Source organism: Antechinus flavipes, chromosome 6, assembly GCF_016432865.1.
Source record: "Antechinus flavipes isolate AdamAnt ecotype Samford, QLD, Australia chromosome 6, AdamAnt_v2, whole genome shotgun sequence".
In the NCBI taxonomy this organism is placed as follows: Eukaryota; Metazoa; Chordata; class Mammalia; order Dasyuromorphia; family Dasyuridae; genus Antechinus; species Antechinus flavipes.
The window spans coordinates 135,368,847-135,395,660 of record NC_067403.1 but is presented as its reverse complement, the minus strand read 5'-3'; the positions used below and the strand labels follow the sequence as shown (position 1 = coordinate 135,395,660).

General features: G+C 36.5%; 1 protein-coding gene across 7 annotated transcripts in view; it reads right to left on the bottom strand.

Annotated features, from left to right (window-relative positions):
• The window catches only part of LEF1 (lymphoid enhancer binding factor 1), a 157,516-nt gene extending 133,466 nt beyond the window's left edge, over nt 1-24,050 (bottom strand). For 4 of the 7 annotated variants that reach the window (XM_051964411.1, XM_051964416.1, XM_051964414.1 and 1 more), the window contains exons 1-3: nt 22,903-24,050; nt 19,957-20,023; nt 18,095-18,228 (exon numbers count right to left, since the gene is read on the bottom strand). In XM_051964411.1, coding sequence (XP_051820371.1) covers nt 18,095-18,228; nt 19,957-20,023; nt 22,903-23,121 — 420 coding nt within the window. In that variant the 5' untranslated portion in view covers nt 23,122-24,050. Of the gene's footprint in view, nt 1-18,094; nt 18,232-19,956; nt 20,024-22,902 lie in introns of all 7 variants that reach the window. The other 3 variants (XM_051964410.1, XM_051964415.1, XM_051964412.1) reach the window with 1 other exon arrangement.
• Nucleotides 24,051-26,814: the final 2,764 nt, after the last annotated feature.

Below are 26,814 nucleotides of genomic sequence, written 5' to 3'. Positions count from 1 at the left end.
GTATTGGACTACCTGCCATCTAGAGGAGGGGGTGGGGGGAAGGAGGGGAAAAGTTGGAACAGAAAGTTTTGCAAGGGTCAGTGTTGAAAAATTACCCATGCATGTCTTTTGTAAATAAAAAGCTATAATAAAAAAAAAAAAAAGAATCACAGTTTAAGAGCTAGAAAAGAAATTAGAGACCATTGAATCCCACCCTCATTTTACAGATAAGGAAACTGAGGCAAACAGTAGTCTTTGAGGCAGGATTTGAACTTGAGTTTTCCTTACTCCAAGTCCAGGGCTCAATCCAAACAGGGATGAATCAAAGCAGACTCTATTTATTATAACAGAGGAATCCTAGCATTTTTAGCTGGCTGCCCATAAACTGTGGGTAAAAGTTATAGCTACAAGCGTGCTGGACTACATCAATGCTGCCTGAGAAGAGCCTGCTTCATCTAGTTTGCTGGGTTGCCCTTTTTGTGTGTGAAGGTTTGGTTATTACTGAATTACAAACTGAATTACAAAAGCAAATTCAATTCTTAGAATGCTTAATATTTCAGTAGGATTTCTATTTCACTTCTAAAAATCATAAATGTCTTACTTTTTGTCTTAAAAAAAAATACCACAAAACTATCCAAGTTTAATTCTTCACCCCTTTAAACACCTTTTGTCTTGTCACTATCTCTATTATCAGAGGCCATTGCAGGTTATCCTGTGCTATGTCTAGCCACTGGATTTTGATGTATTTGGAGGAGAGAGTGAGGCTGATGATTTTGCACAGTTCTGCCTCACTTGAATACAATTCACTTGTAAGTCAAGATATCAAGAAGGAAGGACTAAAGTAATAGTAGGATCCTAACTAGCCAGGTCCAGTGGGACAATATTGCTATTTTCTCCTTTTCTTCCCCTCTCTTCTTCCTTATTCTTTTCTTACTCTGTTCATGTAGGGAGCCATACACTTATATATGGGTTCTCTGTCTAAAGGAATACAAATTTTCATTGCTTATACTTTGCAAGGTATCTTTAGGGTCTGGAAGCTAGTTTTTTTTTCTTCCTTATTCATTCTATAATTTTAAAAATTGGGATAATTAACTCTTATTTCATGTAGTTTTCATTTATGATTTCTTGAAATATAGCTCTGAAAAAAATAGGCTTTTATAAAGCCAATGAGAATTCAAATAGGACGACTTGACTATGTCTTAAACCCAAATCATTCTGGCTTTTACCAGTTGGCTAATAATAGGTCCCAGCCCTGTTTCACTTGCTCATTGTTCGGGTTTTGAAGGCAACTGTTTCTGTTTTCCCCAGAAATTCTGAGGGTCTTCCCCTCCCAGGTTGATTCTTTGTGAAGGCAATCTAGGCCATCTTTTGCCTCAATTCTTACCCAGCCTTTAATCCCTGAATGGGTGTTACCTCAGACAAACTGAGACCTGAGAAAGAGCTTAAAAAGGCCAAGGTCTCCCACTGCATCTGGTCCATCTCCACTCATCCTGATCTATGTCTTGCCACTAGACTTTGATGACAACTGTCATCAATAGTCAAAATACTCAGTGACTGCAGGAATAAATCTGAGTGCTATTAAAAATTTTGTACTCCTAAAAAGCTTATCTTCTTTTATGATTTTAATAATACTTTTTTTCTGATAAGCAAGATGTTCTCAGAAAAACCTGCAAAGTCCATGAGCTCATGCAAAGTGAAATGTATTGTGTACAAAGTAATAGCAATGTTAGGTGATGATCAGACTTTGCCACTCTCAGCAATACTGTGATTCAAGACTACTCTGAAGGACTTATGGTGAAAAAATGCTATTCATACCCAGAGAAAGAACTGATTATTTGTGAATCAAGATTGAAGGATACTTTTTTTAAAAAAAAATATTTTTCTTTAGGGTTTTTGGGGGGAGAGGGAGAGATCTATTTTTTCATAATGTAACTTTTATGGAAATGTTTTGCATAATTTCACAAGTCCCTTTTCAATGCAAGGGAAGGGATGGGGAGGGAAGAAGGAAGAAAATCTGTAACTCAAATTTTTAAAAACAAATATTAGAAATTGTTTTACTTGTAACTGAGAAAAATGAAATATCAAATACATTTCCCTCCACTGCCCAAGAGGATAAATTATGCAGGCACTGCCTTCTTCTGAACAGCATCCTTGCCTTTTTATAATACAGACTGGTTTAGTATAGTAGATAAAGAATTTGGACTTGGGATAATCTAGGTTCAAATCCCTCTTTGGTCACTTACTAGCTGTTGTGATCCTGGAGAAGTCATTCAATCTTTTTCTGCCTGCCTTTTATGCCTCCTTTTCAGAATTCTGGCCAACTCTACTTTGAAGGGAAGTTTTTTCTTCAGTGATTTTTGTGCCTCTTCTCCTGGAGGATGCTCACTGATTTAAGAAAAGTGAATGAACAGATGGAAACTATGGGAACTCTTCAGCCTGGACTTCCATCTCCTACTCAGCTTCCTAGAGAATGGCCTCTTTGGGTTATAGACATCAAGGATTGTTTCTATTCCATTCCTCTGGATAAGGAGGATATGAAGAGATTTGCCTTTTCAGTGCCCAGCGTTAACTTAGCTGAGCCTTATAAAAGATATGAATGGACGATTTTGCCACAGGGAATGACGAACAGCCCCACGTTGGGCGCCAAAATGTGGTGAGCTTTTTCTTCTCAAAATACAGCCAGGTGATCAAAGTTCAGATCTTTTATTATCTCCAATATAGCCCAGTTAGCTTAGAGGCCTATCTCTCTGCTTGGTTCCAAGAGCTCCCTCCCAATGTCGCCAAATCCAAGGATTCTGTCCTTCAGCCTCTGCCTCTGCCTCTGCTTTCTTCAGCCTCCAGCCAGCTCCACTCTTCATGTCATTCCGGTGAAATCTGACCGAGAGCCTCTTTTATCCAAGAGGGAGGAATTGTGGGATACGAGAGAGAGGGATTATGGGTTTTCTCCCATAGTGCTCTCTGGCCCGAAGAGCTTCAAGGGAGGTGTGAACTCATAAAGGTACGAAGTTTACTTTGTGAAGCTGGCATACTTGTGAACTCCAATGAGTAAAGGTGTGAACACAAGCCTTGTATTAATTAGTCCTACTTAGTACCTCGTTTCAGGTTCTGCCCAAAACATCTTGTAAGATTAGATCAACTCTAATTAGTTAGCAGTTTGTAAGGATTCCAACATTCTCCCATTTGTTTTTTAAAACATTATTCTCCCTATTGGCTTTTACAAATGTAAAACATTTGTTTTATAAGTTATTATTTTCTTTACTATTTTGGGATTCTCTTCCACCAAATTGTTGACTGGTTTTTCATGATTTTCTTTCATCACTCCCATTTCTCTTCCTAATTTTTCCTCTGCCTCTTTTACTTGATTTTCAAAATTATTTTTGAGCTCTTCCATGGCCTGAATCTAGTATTTTTCTTGAAAGGGGTTGATGTAAGAGCTTTGACTTTTTTATCTTCTTCTGAATGTGTTTTGATCTTCCTTCTCACCACAGTAACTTTCTATGGTCAGAATTTGTTGTTATTGTTGCTTGTTCATTTCTCCAGCTTATTTCTTGACTTTAACTCTTTGTTAAAGTAGGGCTCTGCTTCCAAGATGGAGGGTGCATTATCTTAGACTTCAGCAGTTTTCTGCAGTTGTTTTCAGAGATTCTTCTAAGAATCTTTAAGTTTTCAGTTCTTTTAAGGTGTTATGATCTAAGTGAAAGTGTGTTTACTAATCTTTTGGTCTATGCTCTGGTCTATGAGTTACCACAAGCACTCTTTTCTGCCCTGAAATTGTGAAGAAGGTTTCAGCTCCATTTAAGCTGCAAACTTTAGTGTGCTAGTATTTTTCCTTGCCCTGAGATGCCACCTGGGACTTCCATCCAGGACTGTGACCCAGATTCAAGTATGGGCAAAGCAATAGTGCCCTGCCTCAGTGCTAGCAAAGAGAGCCCTATAATCTCCTTCTGACTAGTTGTTCAACCCCCTACTTTCTGTGGACTGAGAACTCTCAAGTTCTGCTTCTAATTTGCCTGTACTGGGTCATACTGAGCTGGACTATGCTCCACTTTCTCCCAGGGGTGAAGAACTTTTTTCCTCATGAACTTCTTTGATTGGAAAATTATTTTACCCTGTACTTTTGTGGGTTCTTCTGCTCCAGGAACTGTTTTATAGCATTATTTAAATGTGTTTGGAAGGGATCTTCTCCTCCATCTTGACTCTATCCCTGGCACATTTCTTTATACTGAACTTTATATTCCATTAAAAAAAAAGACCTTTTGGGATGGAATATGACTTTTGTAAATCTATGCTTTTCTCTCCAAAATTTTTTTAAAACCAAAAATCTGTATGAGCTAAAGGGCAGGGAAGAGGCTTGGGCAAAGATAATTAGGAGACTAGACAAGGGATCATGAAATCCCTAGGACTCTGAACCCTTCAGTGGTTTTTTTGGTCTATATTTGTGATTTCATTGGTATAGGGCCAAATGTTGTTGTTTCTTCCTCCTATACCATCTCTTACATGCTAACTGTGATGCTGGGAAGAGCTATTTAACCATGTTCACCCTAAAATGTTCTCCTCTGGTCAACCATTTATTCTAATATCTATAGCTTCCATGACATCTCACTTAAATCTTTCATGATGGAGTTTAAATTCATTTCTTTTCATTATTCCCTCATAGGAAAACATGCTTAGTGTCTCCTTTATTAGAAAGCAAGCTCTTTGTGAATACAGATCTCTTTTCATTGTGTTTCTATCCTTATTACTTAGCATATGGCAGACAATTAATAGTACTTAATAAATACTTGTTGATTGATATGAACCTAGTATGGAGCAAGAAGACACCAGATAGACCATTATGAAAAACTCCCTTAGCTCGGTCATAAAATACAGAAGCAGAGAAACAAATAGTGTGAGCACTGCTGAGGCAGAGTGCTATAATGGAAAAGGTGCTAGATTGGATATCAGAGATTTGAGTTCAAATCCTGACTCTTATAACTTTTAAATCACTTTAATAACCTGCATCACTTCGAGCAAGCCCTGAGTCTTGGTTTTCTTGAATGAGAAGTTTGGGTAAGATGATCTATTGATCCCTTTCAACTCTAAATCTGTGGTTCTATGAACTATTTAGACTGATTAACAAAAGGAGAATATTTAAAGTTATAAGAACAGTTGGTCACAATCAGTTCCCTGCCTCATGATTAAGTAATAGTCATGACTAGGCTCTTGAAGAAAGGAATATGATTTCACAGGAGACAAAAACCTTATTCTTCTCCAAAATCTATCCATATAACAAAACTGACCCTTTGCTGATTTTTACTTTTATTTCTCTAATCCTGGTAAAATAAAATAATTCCTTTCCTCTTCCTTTCAAGAATGAGCTGTCATTTATGCCTCTGCTTCAGAGGTGCTCAGAGAAATATCCATCTATCCATCCAACTGTCTGTCCAGAAACAAGAACAGTCATGAGTAGCCCAAAGGAAAAAAACAGATCTCTGGTTTGAGAGGAAAATTTATCCATTTTTTTATTTAAATACCAATGATTGGCATCATCTCAAGGGCTTGTAGAATAAAGTTTTAGATTCCATGCATGTGCACAGATCCTATGTATCAAGGGGGATGGAATGCTACATATGGGGAAGAAGAAGGCCAAATTAGGGGAACTGGAGAATTCATGAAGGGAAGTAAAATGAAATGCTTTAGTAAAGATAATTTGGGGCCCATTCATGAAAAACTTGACTTATCAGATGAAAGAATTTATATTTTATATTAGAGAACATAGGGAGCCACTGAAACTTTTTAAATAGAAGTGTGATAAGAATAAATCAGGCACTAGGACAGATGGAAAAATATGCAAAGTTGATGGCTAGAGTCACTCATTCCTAAACATTTATCAAATGCCTTTTATGTACCAGGCACTATGCTAAACACTGGGACACAAAAAGAGGTAAAAGACAAAAAAAAAAAAAAAACCCTGCCTTTAGGTAGCTTAGAATCTACTGGGAGAGACAACAAGCAAACAAATTTATAGAAAGCAAGCGACATACAAGGTAAAAAGGAAATTATTAATTGAGGGAAAAGACTGGAACCAAGAGAGGTTGGGGAAAGTTTCCTGTAGTAGATGGGTCTTTAGTTAGGGCTTAAAGGAAGCCAGAGAGCTCAGTAGTAAGTGTGAAGCAAAAAGAGCATTCCAAGCATAGGAGACAGCCAGAAAAAATATCTGGAGTTGAGAAATGGAACGTCTTGTTCATGGAATAGTGATGAGGCCAGTGCCACTGGATCAAAGGGGATAAAAATAACACCTATCTCAATGCTGTTATGAGGATCAAATAAGTTAATATTTGTAAAGTGCTTTTCTAACCCTAAAGCCCTATGTCCATGCTTACTATTATTAATGTTCATCATTATTAAACATTTACTATGTAGAAGACATTTAGGGTTAGGGTTATATACTGGGGGTATAAAGAAGAACAAGGTCACAGCTTCTGTCCTCAAGGAACTTACTTTCTAATGATGGAAGCAACATGAAAATAACTATTATCAATACAAGACAAATGCATTCCTAAAATGCCAAATCATTTAATTGCAATTCTAGAGTATCTGTCAGTAAGAAGACACTAACATCAATGCACAATTGAAAATTCAAAGGCTATAGCTTATCCATATTTTTAAAAATGTGTTAGCTTATCCATATAATTGATGAAGAAATATTTTGAGGATAACATAAAAATAACTCTGCACTTATATTTACAGTTCCAGAGATAATTCTTGTACACATGAAATATAGATCTCCCAAGATCAGCACAATCCTTCCTGTGATAAAATGGGTAAAAGATCAAGCTAATATAATAAGAAAATAGGCCATATCCCAGGGTGAGATAGCTTTAGAGTGAACATAATAAATAGGTTAAATCCCATCTGCTTGGCTGAAACAAAGTAGAGGGGGAAAACATCATTTTATTAAGGAGTGATAGTTCATGGTTAATAACATCTTGAATAGAGAAACATCTTTGAGATTTTCTTTAAAAAAAAACTCAAATACACAATGATCAAACTTCTCTAGAGTGATCATGATTATGGATGATTCTAAACTCATTTTTCTGATTTAGCCTAACATCATGGCATCACAAAGATTATAGTTAACAGCTTCTTCTAGAAATGAAATGCAAACTACATTTTAATTGCCTTATGTACAAAGAACACTTTTTTTTTTTTTCTGACAGGATATTTCCATTTGCAAAAAGTCAGTACTGGCATGATAAAGACAACCCTATTTACCAAAAAAGCACAAAATTCCGTACTCCAAAGCCATCTGGTTAATTATCTTGTCCACTTAATACTTGGGGGAATGGCATAGTGAGACATAATGAGAAAAAGAATGAGTATAAAGAATTACCATAAAACTTCCTACGTCTTACTAAAATGTGCCTGCTTCTGATACACTTACCCTAACAAACTTTTCTATTTCCTGTGCCTTTTATATTTTTGTGTAGACTGAAAGAAAGGTTGCACTATGAGGCCTAGGAACTAGTGAACAGTGATCCTCTGGTGTTCTTAGAATTCAGGGGATTTTTGCCATCACTAAAACCTGCAAAAAAAAACTTCAGCCCCATAATTCAGTCTAATTTTAAACATACATACACAAGTACACAAATAGAACAAATCTTTTTTCATCTTCTCTAATGGGCACTAATGAAAATATCTCAAACTCCTTTGAAGAAAGTTTTATCTTTACTTGTACACAAGAGTCAGAAGCTCAAATCCTCATTTTGCAAATGGCTAACTTTTTTCTAAGCAGCTGGTACTAAGCAGGCCTCTCCTAATAAAGTTTCTTAATACCAGAAGTTTTTCCTATATAAATAAACATAATTATAAAATTCCTAAATATATTTCCTATATAAATGAAGTATCATCATTTAAAGTAGGATTCTTAAAAATTAGAAGTATTGACATTTCATAGAATTTAACTTGGTGGAGGTTTTTGATTCTGTGGTACTTAGTCTAACCACATCCTCTAAAAATATAAATTACAATCATCTTTGAAGTTGAAATAAAAAACAAAAACAAAATATTTCAGTAACATAGGAAAAAAATCACAGATTTCATTCACTTTCTTGATTGGGGACCCAAAAACAGGCTGCTCAAAATGAGATTGCAGAAACAACATAGATTTTTTAAAAGCATTCTTCTGAGTGAAGTAGAAGCTACCTAAAGTTTGTGTATGAATATTTAAAATGAACCACTAAGCAAGGAATAAACAGATACTCCTACAGACAGAGGCCATCAGGCATTTATTTGTCTGTATAAAGGATATCAGGGTTGTATCTTTTTGGGGGAAAAAAGGCCTTAAAAATGGAGACCTTACAATAAATGTCTTCTCAATCCACACTGAAATGCCAACTTCATTTAAAGTTAAACAATATTTTAAATTAAGTTTCTCTTAAATTATCAAAAAACCCATAATTATAATATAGTCATACCAATTTTGTTTATAACTATTTGAAAATTAGTCTTACATTCATAGACAACTAATGGTGGCTTTTAATAAAAAAAAAATCAACTCAATCTGTTGGACAAACTAGATTCTAATGTAAAAGTAAATGAGTAAAGATGGAATAAATGAATTCAAGGTTTGCCAAGAATACTCAGATCATTATTTTCCTCCTGCTGTTGGCAACAGCTTCCTTACTGATTACCACAGTTGCAGCAAATGCTGATTTTTTTTTTCTCTACTATGTTTTTAGTTCCATCTCACTGATTCAGAGAATGTGTAATAGATGTAGAAAAGATAATAGTAGCCCTCTTGGTAAGCTACTTCTTTTCTTCATTTCAACTAGTCATCCAAGATTTTAATTTTTTAGAGAAAAAATAAGAAAAAGAAAAATCCTATGTTCCATTTTCAATATTGAATGTAAATTGTTGGCTCTACAACAGTTATATATCTTTCTTACAATAAGGAAAGGACAAAGGGGAGACTACAGGGCAAAGATCAACTGTTCCCATCTACTTTAAAAAAATATTATTTCCCTTCTTGGATTCTTTACTCTATTGGCTTCTCACTTGTGGTTTCTCTGCTCCATTGTCTACTAACACAAGGATCAAGAAATTCTTCTGCATCCTACAAGAGACATTCCCTGCTGATAATTCACTGTATTAGTGGAATGGTGATGTTGCAGCATCCAGAAAAACCATATCAAATATTTTTTAATGTCTGGAAAGATCTCAAATGCTTTTTTAAAAAGCCTCTGTACCTGGTAGAGAAGAAAAATTAATTGAAAAAGAATGGAAAAGAATTAACCATATGATTCTAAAGCACATTTGAAGGCAATTTTGTAAGATCAGATCAATAATCTATCAACTCTAATAAGTTAGCAGTTTGTAAAGATTCCAATATATTTACATTTCAAGCACTCGTTTAGGGGATAAAAAAGCATTCCTATCAGCCTTTTATCTTCAGTTAGATTTTTAGGACCTAGATGAGAAGTCCTATGACTTATTATGACATACTCCTTATACCAGAATCAAAATTTCACTCTGTTTTACCCCTAATAATGAGTGTTATTTTTATTCACTTTATACTCTTTAACTTGTTCAAGAGGAGATGGAGGATTAAAAACAACTCCACTGCCTCTCCCTTCTTTCCATCCTCCCGCCCCTTCCAAACTCAATATTCCAAATGGGAGAAACATTAAAATTTTTAAATACTGGAAATGATGGATGATTTAAAAACAAAGGAGCAATAACATGAAACATTTCTATTTCACCATTCACAATGGAAAGTAAAGAAAGAATGCACTGAGCACCTACTGCAGAAAATATAATCCTTGAAGTTCATGAGCAATCTCTTACACGGACTTTTAAAAAATATAAAAAGAGGATACATTTTTGCTAAGGGAAAAAAAAAAGGTTTGACTTTTCTTTTGTTAATTTGTTTCAGTATATGCTTTCATTTGAAAGTTGATAACACCAAATTACCCATGCATATAACTTGTAAATAAAAAGCTATGATAAAAAAAAGAAAGTTGATAGCACCACCAAATAAAAGGAAATTAAAACTGCAGTAAAGTTACTTTTAGTCTCATTATTCTGATATCTTCTAGCATAGATTTGGAAATGTAAGAGACTATAGAGACTATCAAATCCAACTGTCTCATTTTACAGATGAGGAAACTGAGTCTCAGCCAATTGAATGAACCTGACCAGGGTCAAGTAAGTGGGAGAGGTAAAATTCAAACTCAGATCTGATTCCAAATTTGGCCCTCGTTCCAAGACACTAGGATGTCGCTCTCATTATGTCCCTTCACTAGGTTTAGTGTTGAATACAAACAAATAAGCTTAAAAATTCAACTCCCCCTACTTGCAGCCCTCTTAGGGACAAAATATTATGTGAAAAAAGGGGGTGGGGGAAATCGATGGATTCTACAAAGTCAATAGTAATTTTCCTAAAACACAAGACTGACCATGTCAATAAACTTCATTGGTTCCCTATTACCTCTAAGCAAATACTTCTTTTGGCATGTTATTCTCTTCATAATCTGGTTCCAATCTATCCTTCCAGCTTAATTCTACTTCATTCCCTTTCAATGCTTCTAACCAAACTGAGCTCACTCTTATTCACACAATTCACTTCACCTCTCATCTCCATGCCTCTGAACAGAGGTTGTTCCTCATGTTGGGAATGTTCTTCTTCCTCACCTCCACCTCATAGAATTCCTTCAAAGCTTATATAAAATACCATCCCCTACAAAAGACTTTTCCTGATATCTATAGGGGTTATTTATTTTTAATGCACATCATCTTTATACAAATATATATACATATACATAAATATACTTACACAGAGAATAGATTAAGAATAGACATATACATATACATACATGTATGTGTGTATGCATGTGTATATTGTCTTGTGCATAGAATGCGCACTTTTTGAGACCATGGCCAATTTCTTTTTTTAGCCTTTGTTTTTCCAATGTCTAGACATAGTGTCAGATACATGGAAGATGATTAATAAATGCTGATTAATAAATTACTGATTGAGAAATCTCATCCTGTATCATTTTAGGAACAACAGTGAAATGGTCATTATGTCTGTAATGACATTTTAAAGTCCTCAAAACACTTTCTCAATTATAAAAATCAAAAAGCTCTCTGACTCTCTCCCACATTGTTCCATGCTAATATCACTTTTAACAGTTCTTGCAATCATTTTTAACTTGTTAAGAAAGAAAAAGACAGGTAACAAAAACTATCTCTTCTACTCTATCTCTTGCTTACATTATAAAATGTCTATTACATTCTCCCTAAAGGTGTGAGACACACTAACCCTTAATTTGAGAGGCTTGACCAGCTACAGGTATCAGCATGTAAATATATGTGTTTTATGGAGACTTAAATCTCTCTAATTGTTTTTGATAACACTCTAAATACCTCAGGTTGAATTATCAAAACATAGCAGTTAGGTATCCAAAACTGTAGGTCCAGTGCTCTTGGCTGGCCCCTTTTCTTTTCAGATGGGACACCTCCAACCCTTGTATAGGTTGTTTGAACGATAGTTCAACCCAGGAGCATTAAGAAATTGATTTTGTCTTCAACTGATTACTGGGACAGAGGAAAGACATATTACTTTATGGAGTCACAAGTTTAAAAAAATGTAAAAAAAAAGTGCATATATTTTAACATATAGGTTTTAAAATATTAATACATGTGCATATATAAGAACTAAAAAAGCTTTATCCTAACTCTTTCAATGAAATGCAAAGTCTGCTTTTCCCCCAATAAAAATGCCATCTCCTATTTTTCTGATGTCCCAAGGTATTACTAGCTCGTATTTATATATTTATTTAATGCAGTCTATATGCACACACAGACAGAAGAAGGGAGTTTCATTTTAACTGAGCAAAGTAATTTTTACTAAGACTTTAATTAAAAGGAAGTTTTAAGAAGTTACCCCCAACTCAGAAATACCAACAAGTTTTGAATTTTGTTTTTGCCTGAGGATATGCATTTTCTCTGTTAAAACATAAACATTCTGGTGTTTTCCCATGTACCCATACTGATACCACATATATTTTCTCTTTTAAGTTTCAAATCTTGTTCCCAAAGCAGAAACAATTTTCTCTATTATATATATGCACACTCACATGCACACACATATACATATACAACCACAGAGACAGACATAGAGTGATTCTTAAACTAGGGTTCACATGCCCCTCTAAGGGTCCACTAATTTATTTTAAAATATATTTTAATAACTATTTTACATAATTGTTTATGCATTTTAAAAAATTATTTTGAGGAAACCAAAACAGTCCACATACACTTATGGAACAAAAAGAGGACCAGAATCTAGGAACTGATATAACAATTTATTTGAAAAAAATTACAGTAGAACAAAATCAATGAAACTCATGGTTAAGGAGTAAGTCTCCCAACATTAAAAGGTACCTATCATAGAAGAACAGATTTAGCTCCATCATGGTGCTATATATTAAGGCTACAAGTTACATTCCATATTGGCCAGTTTCCACAACCAGAGATTCTGCCTTTAAACAGCTAACTCTATGTGAATCTCTTAACACAAAAGGTACTGTTGCAGACTATGGATAAATCATTACAAATCTAGGTTCACTCTTTAGAATATAACTCAAAGTTCATTTGGTATAGTAGTTCCTAACTGAAGCATAGGCACAATGTCTTTTCTTAAAAACTATCCTATATACATTCATGACAGTTATGACCCTCTCTTCTTTTATAGACAGAAGTAGCTCCACCAGCCCAAGAATTGAGCAATAAATCACTTAGGAAGTAGCTCATCCCTTACCTATCTAGTATATACTGATGGATTTTGCAAACACAGAAACTATAAGCAATACACCTTAACCCTTCAAAATATATTATTCAGGGAATATTAGAAAAAACCTAATAATGTCATAAAATTGTTTCAGGAAAAGATAGGTGTAATTTTTAAATTAATAACTATTGTTTTATATCTTCCTAACATAGTGTAACAAAGTATTCTGGGGCTGAAAGTTCTTTTTAAAAAGTCCCTGTCTTTGAGAAATCATTACATATGCTAGTAATGAACTCTCTACCCAGATAATTGGTCTTAGATGATATTACCAATATTGGTTCTAATGTCACTAGAAAAGTCTTATTTGGGCTTATACCTTTTGGGTATAAATCCTTCAAAGGGCTCTTTTCTAGCCTTGTAAGAGCCAGATGAACAGATAAGAGACAGAACAGAAATCTGCACCCATTTATTTTTCCTACCTCTTATTGTCTATCTGGGAGCAGACATACTTTCAATAGCCTATTTATAATTAAAACTTCTTCCCGAGACCAGGCTGGGAGTGAGGTGAGGGAATAAATAAGCTTCATTTCCAACCAGAGTATGTAAATGACCAAAAAAAAAAAAAACCCCAAACCCCAAAACCTTTTACAAGTACTTTCTCTAACATCATACTTTAGTGTCTCAATTAAAATGAAGCTGTCCCTCCAAAATTCTGAGACGAGTACCAAAGTTCTCTCTATTAGAAGAACATATGTTTTTGGAGATCTTACAAAACTGGAAAGCATCAGAATATGACTTAGCCTGGTACTGCATGGTTGTGCTAAAGCCAGATTTCATCATCTGGGCCCTGATACCTAGGTAATAATTTTTTAAAAAGAAGCATAAAAATTCATGAAACTTTCTTTAAGAGTGGGAAGGGCTGAATTTGATAATTTCATTAAGTAGTGAAAAAGTTCATAAGATTTAGAGTTGGAATGGTGTTCTATCAATAAATATTAAGTAAAGTCAAGTACAAGGCATGTCTTAGTTGCATTACCACTTATTTCTTTAGGGAAGCTTGGTGGTGAGTACCAGGCTTGCAATTAGGAAGTCCTAAATTCAAATCCAGCCTCAGAGATTTACTAGTTGTGTGACCTTAGGAAAATCAGTTAGCTTTATTTGCCTCAGTTTCTTCATCTTTAAACAAGCTGGAGAAAGGAATGACCAACAGCTACAGTATTTTTACCAAGAAAAACCTCCAAATAAAGTAATGAAGAATTGGACATGACTGAACAACTGATTTGCATCATATAGCATTTGGAACTTTATTAATGCAAAAGAACAATCAACATGATTTAATACTTTCCAGATGTGAGCAACAATAAGAACAGTCCCCAAAGATTTTTTAAAGTTGTTCTTTAGTGTATGTGTGTGCGTGAGAGAGTAACTTAAAGTTTGCTTTAAATTTTATCTGTCACACAACTAATTTCCTTTAAAATCATGTAACAGTAAATTGGGAGATGAAATATTTAATATTAGCAATATGAATCAAGATAAAATACCAAAGGCCTTCATATATGAAGAATGCCAACTTCAATGAATCTGATTCAAATACTTCTTCCTTTCTTACCCTCCCTCCCCCCCCCCAAAAAAAAAAAAGAAAAAAGGTAAAGAAAAATGATGGATTAAATTAGCACTACCAAGGTGGTGGTGTGGTTTGGATATGAATTTGAACAGCAGCTTTTGCTTTGTCTTCTTAAACATGTTCATGATATCATTTTCCCCCTCTCTATATACCTGAAGAGAAACAAATTGTTTCTCTTATGAAGGGTTAAGTCTTTGTATGGCTATAAGGGAAAATGGAAGTCTGATTACATTAATGAATAGACAGCCACACTAAAAGCAACTTTACCACAGTGAGGTCAGCAAGGCTGAAACCAATTTTACCCACTGGTAGAAAAATTTTGCAGTGTGCTTCTAATAAAGCTTCTAGGCTCCTGCTTCAAAACATCTAATGAAGTTTCTGTATCTTCTTTTCAGTCTCTGTTAAGACAAACTCAAAGTTTTACTGAGTTAACACATTAATTAATGCTCACTGGGTCTTTTAAAACAATTTCTTCTTAGGGTAACATTATCTCAACTTTTTTGTAAGACCCACTCATTTCTCCCTCCCTTGGATTTCACATAAATATCTTAAAAATCATGTCCATAAATCCTGGAGAGGGAAAAACAATAACAAACAAACAAAACCAGATTCTTTAATGTGTGTTTGAGTGTGTCCATACCTAAAGGATGGCAACCGTATTTAGAATTAAATGAAATGTCTTCCATTCATTCAGTGCTGCCACTTGTTAATTATGACAGACATTTTCAGGTTCATCTGCCAATAAATATAAATATTTGAGGATGCTCTAAATGGGATGGGAGAAGGAACCTAGGTACCAGGTGGTTTCTAGTCCTAACACCTCCAGGCAATAGATGCAGTAAATAAGTAGTTGCTTTGTTATGTAAAAAACAAATGTCAGGGATGCCACAGAGTGACTGCCACCCAAGACCTAAAAGCTCACACAAATGGTCACCTGCCTCTGACACCTTTGATGGGAACCTAGATGAGGCCACTGAGGGCTCCAGGAATAGTTACAAACTCAAAGCAGCTAAGAGCACAGTCAAAGAGCAGTAAGACCAAAGTGAATGAATAGGAGAAAGGCTGAGAGTTGTCTTCTGGCTAAAGTGTTTTTGATCTCTTACACATAAAAAAACCAACCCTTCCCCTCAACAAAGAACCCAGCTGTTAAGCATTAAAAAGCAAAGTCTGCAGTATAGTTGGACTCTAAAAAATATTCTGTAACTAAACACACATAGCCTTGTGGCTAGACCTGAACAGCTTCTGGAATTATGCAAATTCCTGTGTACTACGAGAAAGCATTGCCTAAGAGAAATATGTTCAAAAATACATGGGGGAGGGGAGGGAAAGGGGAAAAGAAAGATGAACAGAAGATACAGCCTTCACTGTTTTAAACCATCAAGGTGCACTGCACTCAGGCAGGACACACACACACACACACACACACTCACCCCATCACCCCCCATATACACCCTTTATATATTGACTGTGCCATAGGTTCCCTAAACCAAAGAACTGCTCAATACAGACTTCAGAGTTTCAAGCAATTCCCTGAAAATATAGGACTTTCTCTTGATCACCAGTATCTTCCCTGAAATAATCGCTAGAACAACAGCTCACATTTATACAAATGATTTGAGGTTTACCCAAGTACATTTCTTGTAGCCACCCCATAATCAAAATCCTCAAGCAGTTTCGCTGGACTAAGTTAAGGAGTGGAAAGGGAAGAGTACCAATTTAAAGAGGGCAGAAAAGTCTGGGGGTTTTCTTGGGTCTCGTTTATTAATTCCGGAAAATTTGCTTTGGGGAACTTTTAAAAAAATGTAAAGGGAAGATTAGGCAGGTCATTCTTATTTTTCTAGGAATCACAACACAGAAGGAATGTTTTTTAATAGTCATAAATAGAGTATATTTTTCTACGTATTGGAAGCTAAAATACTGGAATCTGAAAAAAAAATTTATCTTAAATATTTTTCAAAGGAACCTCTCTTACATAGTAAGCCCTTTGTTAAATGTATGCTCCTAATTAAGTCTATATAGACTCTAGAAATAAAATAAACAAGGAATGACTTAATTTGTTTCTATGATCAAAATAGATTATCCCATGCAAAATTTGAAGTTAACATTTTATATTTAACATTTATTTAGTCCACCAAATATAAGTTCTCTAGCATATTTGCAAATTTTTAAAAGCCAGAAATATCTTATGATTAAGAATCAGAACACCTAAACTTATTCAGTCATACAAATTAATTCATCTTTTTTCTTTTTCTTTTTTTTTTAGGAGGGAGACCAGGATCTGTCTGTATTTGAAGTATTTCCTATGATAAAACCCAAAAGGTCTATTTTCCAACAAAGAATAAAATCAATTGCTTAATGACCAAATTACTTTTAAATGTCTGGTAGATTTTGTCATTAGATATAAGGTCAAATATTGGTTTCTATATTTTATAGATAAAAATAATAATGTCTAGTTATATGGAGCTAATCCAAGGCATGAACAAAAGGTATCCAAGATCATTATAAATAACCATTATCATGAACTGATTGCTCTTGACGTTTTAATCAATCTTGTGTGGTTTTGTGAATTTTTCTTTCTATAGATAAAGGGTTCAATTAGGTGGATACTGGAAGGTGAATGGTTCTTTTTGCTCCCATAAATTAAGAAACATTTATTAAAATATCTCTTGTGTCCCTGGATCTAAACACCCCATTCGATCTCTAGTGAAACTATGATTATTGGTTTGAGATGCTACGTTTTGGTCATTATCTCAAGTTCAACTTTTCTTTTCCCCAGGACCAAAATTTTAAAAATAATAGTCTAGTGGGTGTTTTTTATTCAAAAAATAAATTAGAGAAGATGGATCAACATAAATACATAAGCACTAAGGAAGGAATAACTCAAAGTCACATTCTCCTCACAGGTCAGTTATGTCATCTCTCTGTAAAAATCACTAACCTATTTTTGTTTTTGAAACAAGTATTCAAATGCTACATAAATCAGACTTTTCAATTTTTTTATTTACTCTTTCCAGGAATGTAGAACATTAGGGCAAATCCAGCATACTTAAACAATTAATACAGTTGGAAATCCTAACGAGTTATATTAACTCAACCTTTTTAAAATTACATTCAATCTATTGCCAAAAAGAGAAATAGTCCTCTACATATTATCTTCATATACTATCTTGCAAAAACTCATAATGGAGCTGAAAAGTGTCACTATTATTGACAAAAATGGAAAATCATTGTATTTTTAAAGCTTAAATGTGCCCTATAGCCTTATACAAGCCCTCTCTAGCTTTCTTCTTTCTGCCTTATTATACTCCCTTTTCAAAACTGTTGGACACCAAAAACCATGTAGTATTTACATAAGTGAAAGATTCTTTTTCAAATTTCTTTTCTATATAAAGAATACCATAAGCTTGTTGGGATTTTTTTTAGGGGGGGGATAGTATTACAGAGTTGGTGCAAAACAAAATCAGAATTCACATGTAATATATGAGGATACCTCCAATTAATTCAAAAGTTAATATTCCAAGGTCAAGCTCACCAAAATCACTATTATAGCAAGTCCAGCAATCACAAATGCATTCATTCCATCTAAGAGCTGTTGTATAACATATAAATATTCAAGTTGTGTGTGGCTTTTTTTTTAAGCCAGATTCTTAAAGACGATTACTAGAGTTTGAATTTGGTAAGGGGGTGAGTAAAGTTTTAAACAGAAATATATTACTCACTGTTCGAGGGATAGGTGGAGAGAGAGATCCATTTGACATATAAGGGTCATTGTTCATATTTGGCATCATTATATACCCAGAATAACCAGAGTAAGAAGGGCCCTTGTTGTATAATCCTCCATCTGGATGTTTTCCTGCTAAAAATTAAACAAACAACAAATGATACTCTGATTTTTTTCTATGGCAACTTATTTTTGCATCTCAAAGCTGAACAATCATAAGGCAAATATTCACCCTACAGAAAAGACCCGTTTATAGAATATTTTAAGATTTTGTATTATATATATATATATATATATATATATATATATATATATAATATATATATATATATATATATATATACCTTAAACTGGAAGCATCTGTGTACTTGGGCTCTAAAAAACCTATTGATAAAACAGATATTTAAAAAATATCTGTTTCAATTTACCTAAACTATAGACTGATGTTTTAAAAAAATAAATTCTATCCATCCAACTTAATTCAACAGAGTTCACTAAGGCAACATGGAGCCATTGAAGAGAACAAATATGGTACCAAAGTTTCAAAAATATAGATCATCTCTGTTGACATATCACCTGTAAATTCATCTTTCATTTAGGTGGCCAATATTAGGAGGGCTTAAAAAATCCTAAGTTATCAGAAAAGAAAAAAAGAAATGTTAAACAAACAGGAAGAAAGTTTTATCTGATAAATATGGTCAAAAATCTAAATTCATAAAAAGTTTACTCTGTGGCACTTAATTTTATGGCAGTATCAACATTCTGTCAATACAAGTATTTGGAATTGTTCTGTGCACATGAACCTCTGACTTTGTGGACACGAAGAAAGCATAGCATTACACAGTCAGACAGTTTAACTTCCTCTGCTGGCTGATATGTTGCATGTATCAACAATTCATTCTGGTCACGCCAATTGTAAGTAATTAAGGAAAATAGAAATGTAGTCTGGTATAAAAGGGAACCCTACCAACTGTTGGAACCTATATGAATCTCTTATTTTAATCTATCAAATATGTATTCGAAACCTATCCCTCTCAGCCTACCCCTGCCTCCAAACAAAACAAAACAAACAGTAAATGCCACAAATGAATCATAAAGGATTAAAGGATCTTAGGATTTTGAGTTGGAAGGGCCCATTGAAAGATCACATAATATATCCCCTTCATTTTAGGGAGGCATAAACAGAGGCGACAGGCCCAGAGGAATGATTTGGCCAAGGTCACACAAATGAGTTATCAGTATTTTGTTATTTTAAAAATATAAAACGTAATGCGATATCTTCCTAAACTAAGCTACCAATTAATATACTAGGCAGTGTGGATACAAAGACCAAAATGCAATTAAATGTACTACCTTCAAATAATGTCTATCCTTTTTTTTACCCCAATCATGACATTAACACATATACTGTTCAATTAAAAACTAGGGCATGGGTCATCTATTATAATTCTTATTTTATTATATATATATATATAATTCCTAATTTAAAAGAAAAGAAAATTTAAACTCTTTATATAATATATAAAAATATCAATAAATTAAATAATTCAAAATATAAGGTAATGGTTCCAGGAGAAGGGAAGAAGAGAGGAAAAATGAATGTTTTAACATTTAAAATATTACTCCATATCTTTATATCACTAAACTATTTCTCCATTATTAGAATTACATGTCCACCAATATATAAATACATTTAAAAACCTAAATAATTCAGTTATATTTTCTCATTTGTATTAAGTTTTGTATTAAAACCTATATATGCAATCTTACAAAATTATTTTAGATTGAGGTACTTGAATGAATGTTTAAAAAAAAAAGATCATGTCTCATTAGAATATGTAGCAGCAGTAGTATTCTTACCTTCATCAGGGTGATCTCTGGCTTTGTCATGGTATGATTCCTGAGAGGTTTGTGCTTGTCTGACCACCTGATCACATGGCATCCATATCACGAAAAGAAAAAGAATCTTGTGTTACAGTATATAGCAACAATATATGGCAATTAACTTCTTAACAAAAAACAGCTTCTTATCATAATATTTGGGTAATTATAAACATTAAAAAAAGAAAAAATTCACTTTAACTCTGAATCCAATAACTTAGATTCCAGTCTCCTTTCTGATGTTTACTTACTTGGGTGATCTTGAGCAAATCATTTAACTTCTTTGAGACTCAATTTCTTAATCTATAAAGTAATGAGGTGACCTCTCTCTTTCAGCTCTACATCTTCAATCCTACTGCGCATTTTTTGACCATGTATTTATGCAATATTTTTATAAAGTCTTCTTGATAGAATGTGAAAATATCTCTGAACTTGAAGGTGCTGAGGTAGCCATCTCAAAGCCATGTGGAGAATTTCTAATGAAATTAGAAAGGTTTTGAGCCTTTATAATCTTTTGTCCTGATATTTCCTCCACACACGCACATTTACTCAAGAACTGGATAGAATAGAATTTAAGGACCAGGTTGTGAATCTTAAAATTTATTCTTCATCTTGAAAATGAAAATTTAAATCTAAACAAATCAAAGACACAGTAGAAGACTGCTGATGAGTTCCTTGGAAGATTTTCCTTGGAGACCATATCAAGAGAGGTCTTCTACTACTGTTGTTTCCTACATAAACTTCACTTTAGTTTAGTTTCCCAACTATTAGTTTGCATGTTTCTGCTTGTGTGTACCCTTATCTGAGGCTGATAAAGGAAATTCCCGACAGTTACAAGTACCTAAAAGGGACTATATAATATCAATTGTGACAACCATCCTAGGCACTCAGAGGGAGACAAGTGCAAAACATCCACTCCTAACCCCTATTATTTTTCTTCCACCTATTTTCATGCTTTTTCATTAACTACTTCAAATATAAGTGTAATATTGCTAACTTTCCCACCACAACATTGATCCTTTCATATCCTTTCTCTCTCCCTTTGCTTAGAAAAGCAAGAGAAGTATTAGTTGAGACTGTACTATTCTTCCCATTTTTAAATTTTATAGTCAATAAAGGGAGACTCAGGGAAAGGTATTATTATTTCTAGTAGGATGAGTTTGGAAAGCCAGTCCTGCAAAATACGATGTCGCTTAAGTGTAAAGATATTCTTCTCCTCCTCCCAAACACACATCTTGGGAAGGGAATGTTCTGCCGTATCTCGAACCCTAAAGGAAGACTAGAGTGCTCTTTTAATTGCTGCCTCTCCATTTAACCTTGTTCATGGTGTGTGTGAGGGTGGGGGTGGGATATTGAGAATATATTTATTTTTATTATGGCACTATCTCCTTAGAGCCTCTCTATATACTCAACCTTGATGGAGAATTGTGGCAGTATCTTTTGGAGGGGGAATTATCTGTATGATAGTTTGAGGATTTAATCCAGATGGCTTTCTGAATCCCAGCACAAAGATGGATAGTCACGGATGTCCATACACATCTGGGAGGGTCCCCCTCCCCCAAAAGATATAGTTCTCTATATTTTTCAGATATAGGTAATAAATATATAGTCTACACATATCTTTATAATCTATAGCTATATAGCATATTCATCTATATCTATGTAATTATGCATATAATCTATTTTTATGGTAGTAATATTTCTAGGAGGCTCTTTTAAGCCCTCCTTCAGTTGTCTTCCCTTTTTCTCCCAGGCACCCACGTGTCTCTATGTTACTTTACTCGGATTACTGGAGCTGTCTCAAGGAGCGCTAGTATAAAGGAGTGCAAGTAGACCTGATAAAGAGCCTTCAATCCTCTTCCCCCTCCCCCAATACCTCTCCCTACCCCCGGGTCTTTTGGTGCCTCAGGACTGGCTTGATCTCGATTTAAGCGACGTTTCTGCAGCTCGGTTTTAGTGCCCAAATTGCAAAATGCACACGATGGGGGGTGGGAGATGGAGGGATACGGAGGTGATGAAGTGGGGTGGGGCGGATTGAAGAAAACCAACTTGCTGTGAATGAAGAGACAACGACCTTGTGGTCAACACGTCTGTGTTGTGGCAGATTCCTCAGGACCACAAGTGACAGGCTTCTGTTATTGCCGAGTGGGATGTCGGCAGCTTTATATCCCCACCCCCCAACAGTAGTACCCTACTCGGGCTCTCTGCCCCCTCCCCCTCTCATGCCTGTTCCACTGGTTCCGCAGCTGGCAGCCCCAGCCCCAGCCCTTGCCTCACGCCTGTAGCCCACCGACCTTCCTTTCCGCCCTCTCCTCCCACCCCCAAATGCTTTATAGTGGTTTAACGCACTAGGGCAGATAGCTACCGAAAGAAATGAAATGTATATACATTAAAGGAAAACTTTTCACTAACTGCTGGTATGCCCCTCCTCCTTCCTTTGCTCTATCCTTTCTCATTGTCTCTCGCCTACTCTAAAGGAAGAAAAAACGAAAGAAAAATTTAAAGCTAGAAAAAGGTCATCGAGCCAGCTAATCCAATTCTCTCGTATTACAAAAGAGGAAACTGAGGTCCAAAAAAACTATTCAGGGCTGTACTCTCAACTTCCAAGTAATGAGTACTAAGAACTGGGAAACACGCAAAACACTGTTTCTCGTGCCCAGCCTCGACCAATGAGCCCCGGAAAACCATTAACTTCTGAAGTTTGGCTGCACACACACACACACACACACACACACACACACACACACAAAACAAGAGCATTTACTTAATGGCCTAGTACCCCTCTACCCTCAGCCAAAGCTATACTTTCAGCACCCTAACTATGTCCCTTCTCACATAAAGACCTATAAACACAACCAGCTACCCATTTCTTTTTCTTCCTTCCCCTTGCGTCCCATGTCTTTCCGCCGAGTGTCGGGAGCTTACCTCATGCCCGTTGCTGGCTGGGATGATCTCGGATTCATTTACCAAGGAGGATTTGATGTCGGCCAAGTCCCCTTCCTCTTCGGGATGACTAATCTCTGCGAAGATTTTTTCCTTCTGCGGATCGCCTTCGTCTTTGAAGGGGATCATCTCGTCTGTGGCGCACAGCTCCGGGTCCCCCCCGCCGCCGCCGCCACCGCCTCCCCCCGAGAGTTGGGGCATTCCGGCTGCTCTTTAATCCCTTCTACTCCGGGGGGTGGACCGCGGCAGCGACGACACAACAAAAGCACACAAAAAGGTGGGAGGTTGGTGGGGAAAAGAGGAGGCAGAGATTGAGAGTTGAAACTGGCGTGCGAGAAAAGAATGGAATGGAGGCGCTTCTTGCTCAGAGGCAGCGGGCCAACAATCTTCCTTTGCAATCGAGGGTGCGAGTGTCTATGTCCCTCTGAGCGCCTCAGAGGCTGGCCCCTTCTGTGCCTCCCCCTACAGAAGGGAGAGTTAAGCCTCAGCCAGGGAGGGATAATAGCAGGAACAGCGAGAAATGGGAGGTTCAGCAAAGCTGTCGAAGTCCCTGATCACTGGTGCCTCTGGTAAGAGAGGCGCTTGCTCCTGCTTCTCCACCCAAGCCTTGCCTTCTGTTGTGTCTGCCAGTGGAAGTTGGTGCTAGTGATGAGGGGGTGGGGGCTTGCCAGAAGTGCGGAGGCGAGGCAGGCAGGCCTCGGATCAATCTTCTAGATCTTCGGGACAAAGTAGATATTAGAGTCGATTTGTTTTCAGAAGGGAGTGACGGAGCTTGCCCGAAAGGCTCTGAGTTCGCGTTTTCCCACGATAAGAAACTTCAAGGAGAGTCAGGAGATAATGCAATTTCCACTTCCTGGCGCAGCGATAGATGTATGTGGGCATCTATCCCTGCAGCAAATAATCAGTAATCCTGTGAAGATGCGTGCTCTTGCAGCTTATTTTTTCCTTTCTCGTTCTCTTTCCCTTTGCATTTCGAAGCTCATTTAATCTGTAGAAGGAGATGGAAGCAGAAGAGAGAACTCAGAGGCAGAGGAGGCAAGCTCTCCTCAGGGAAAATGAAGGGAAGGAGAGAAAAGTTTGCCAAGAAAAAAGTTTGTGCCACGGAAAATGTGAAAAGCTGAGGTGGGGATGTGGTGGGGCAGGAAATCAAAATATTGGCCTCTGAGAGAGAAAGAGAGAGAGAGAGAGAGAGAGAGAGAGAGAGAGAGAGAGAGAGAGAAATACACACGTACCCCAAAGAAAAAATCCTAGTTTCAGATACAAGCCAAACTCTTTGTTTCCTGCTCAAATTTGTCTCCAGCCTTAATTCTCTCGCACTCTGGATCGCTTGTTCTGCACCCTTTAGCTGGATCCGCAGTCTCCGTCAGAGTTAGTAGCTAAGCCCCTCTGCTACTACTTCTCCAAGGGAGGGAGCGGAGGTGGGGGGGGGGGGAGTTGGGGGCGGCAGACAGGAGGGGAAACTGACTCCTGCTGAGAGGAGGACTGGAAAACCTTGTCCCTGCGCCTTTGGCTGAGTGCACAGAACCCGGAGATCGGGGGTAGGCTGAGGGGCGGTCTGGGCTTTGAGGGTTCCTCCTCTTCGCTCTTCTCTGCAGGTGAGCGGCTGCGCCTCCCGGCCGCTTCTCCACCTCCCCAGCCTCTCCGGCGCTGAAAAGCTATCCTCTAGCGTCGGATCTCCTCCTCCTCCCTTTGGGACACCTCCTCCCCGCTGCAACTCCCCCGCCTCTTCTTTCCTTGCCTGACGGCTTAAGAGGGTTGGGGAGGTGGGGGTAGGGGTGGGCAGAGGAGGTGGTGATTGAAGGTTTTTTTTTTCTTTTCTTTTCTTTTTTTCCCCTTTTTCTCAGAGCCTGTAGGACTAGTCCTCCGCGTGTGGGGTGTGTTTGCGTGTGTCTCTGGGGGAGAAAAATCAGGCAACTTCGATAGAGAGGGAAGGATCTCGTGGCTCTCTCTTCTGCCCTTCAAAGGATCAATATGCTTGTGTGAAGTTGAAAATGGGGGGATATGTTGCCTTTAGGGTTCAACTTTAAGATCTAATCTTTCTTCTACATCCCTCACTGATTCATTCCTCTTTTCCAGATTCTTCCTCTCTCTCTCTCTCTCTCTCTCTCTCTCTCTCTCTCTCTCTCTCTCTCTCTCTAGAGAGAGAAGATGAAAGCGAAGCCGCCTCTCTGATTGACACCACATTGATAGACTCTCTGAAAGAAGGGGAGGAGAGAGCATATACAGAAAAGAGAAAAGGGGGAAATGTAACCACACAGAAATCATTGCTTAACTAATAAGAGAGAAAAGAAACCGGGAAGAAGAGAGCCACAGGTATACATATATTACATATACGTATATACACACAACACATATTTGTACACCATATATAGATATTTACCCATAAATATATACATGTGCGATTAGTATGTGGGGGTGTAAAACATATAATTTGAGAACCAATGAGCACAAATTTCGAGGCTTTGAGAGATCAAGCGGGGAAAACTGGGTAGAGGGAAATGGAAAGACTAATAAGGGGAAGCTAGGACATTTTAATTACATTTAAAATACTCTCTCTTTTATCACTTTTGTTCCACAGACATTTTAGGCAAATGTTCTTTGGATGCCATGATATTCACAGTAGTGCAGGTGTGGGCACAAATGAATAGAGCAAGAGAAGAAGGGAGGGAGACGGAGGGAAACACATGGGCTGACAGTAAATAGTGTATGTCAGAATGCAAGACCAGTAGATGAACAGGAACAGAGAGAAAGATGAGGGGAGGGCAGTAATCAGAGCTATAGCGCTGCTTATAGACTCAGAGGGATTCTTGCAAGGAAGGGGTGGGGGGGGGAGAATCATAATTCAAGCTCAAATGTCCCCTAATCTCCTACCATTTCCCTGTACTGTGTATCAGAACTATGTTTTGAGAACTATTATCATGATTATCTTTTATTACGTTTATGGGAAATTGAGTTTAGAAAGCACAACTAATTTCAGAAAATCATTATTATGTTGGGCAAATCTTAACTATGCTAGGGGAATATCTCAGTTGAATTATTACAACTAGAAGCCATCTAATAAGACTCAAAATTGAAAATGAAATTTGGTTACATTATATATAAACAACTGTACAAAGACTACTCATCTTTGAGGGGGCACAAAAATAACACAAAACTATTCATTGTTTAGTTGACTGTCATCAGTCAAGGATTGTGGCAGCATTATGTGTTAACGAAAACTTCGCCCATTGGTAACTACTTCTTAGGCAAGGGATTTTACCAAACAACTTTTAAAGAATGAAAACACTTGAAAGAATTTACTTATCCAAGAATAATGCATATTTAGCAATACATTATTAGTATTAGTTTGAGATAAGGATAAGAGAGATGGCAATAAGGAGAGAAGGAAGTGAAGGAAATTCAATCCACTTTGAACAGCTGACAATTTTATGTCTTAGAAGAAAAATAAAAACATATTGATACAGTGTGTCAATAAACTGATGCTAAAGAGTCGAAAATGCACCTTTTTTTTATTTTTCTTTCTTTTCTTTCTTTCCTTCTTTGTCCCTTTCTCTAGAGAAAGAAATGTGGAGGTGTGATGCTTCCTTAAATATTAGCATGTATGGTCTCTACATCCTAGATACCATCATGAACATTTATATAGTCTGATAGTTTAAAGAAAAAGCCAGCAAACACGGGAGACTTCAATTAATTATGTTAATAGTGATTAGAAGGAAAAAGACAATTCAGTCCCACCAAAACAGCCAAATGTTCTCTTTATGAAATAAACAGGCTAAGGAAAGAGGGTACAAGTGGAATTCAGCCAAAATAAGATGTGTACCTGCGTGTGTGTTCTAAGGGTGGAGAAGTTATGGAAGCTGAAGAAGTCAAATGATCATTCTTACTGTTTCAAGT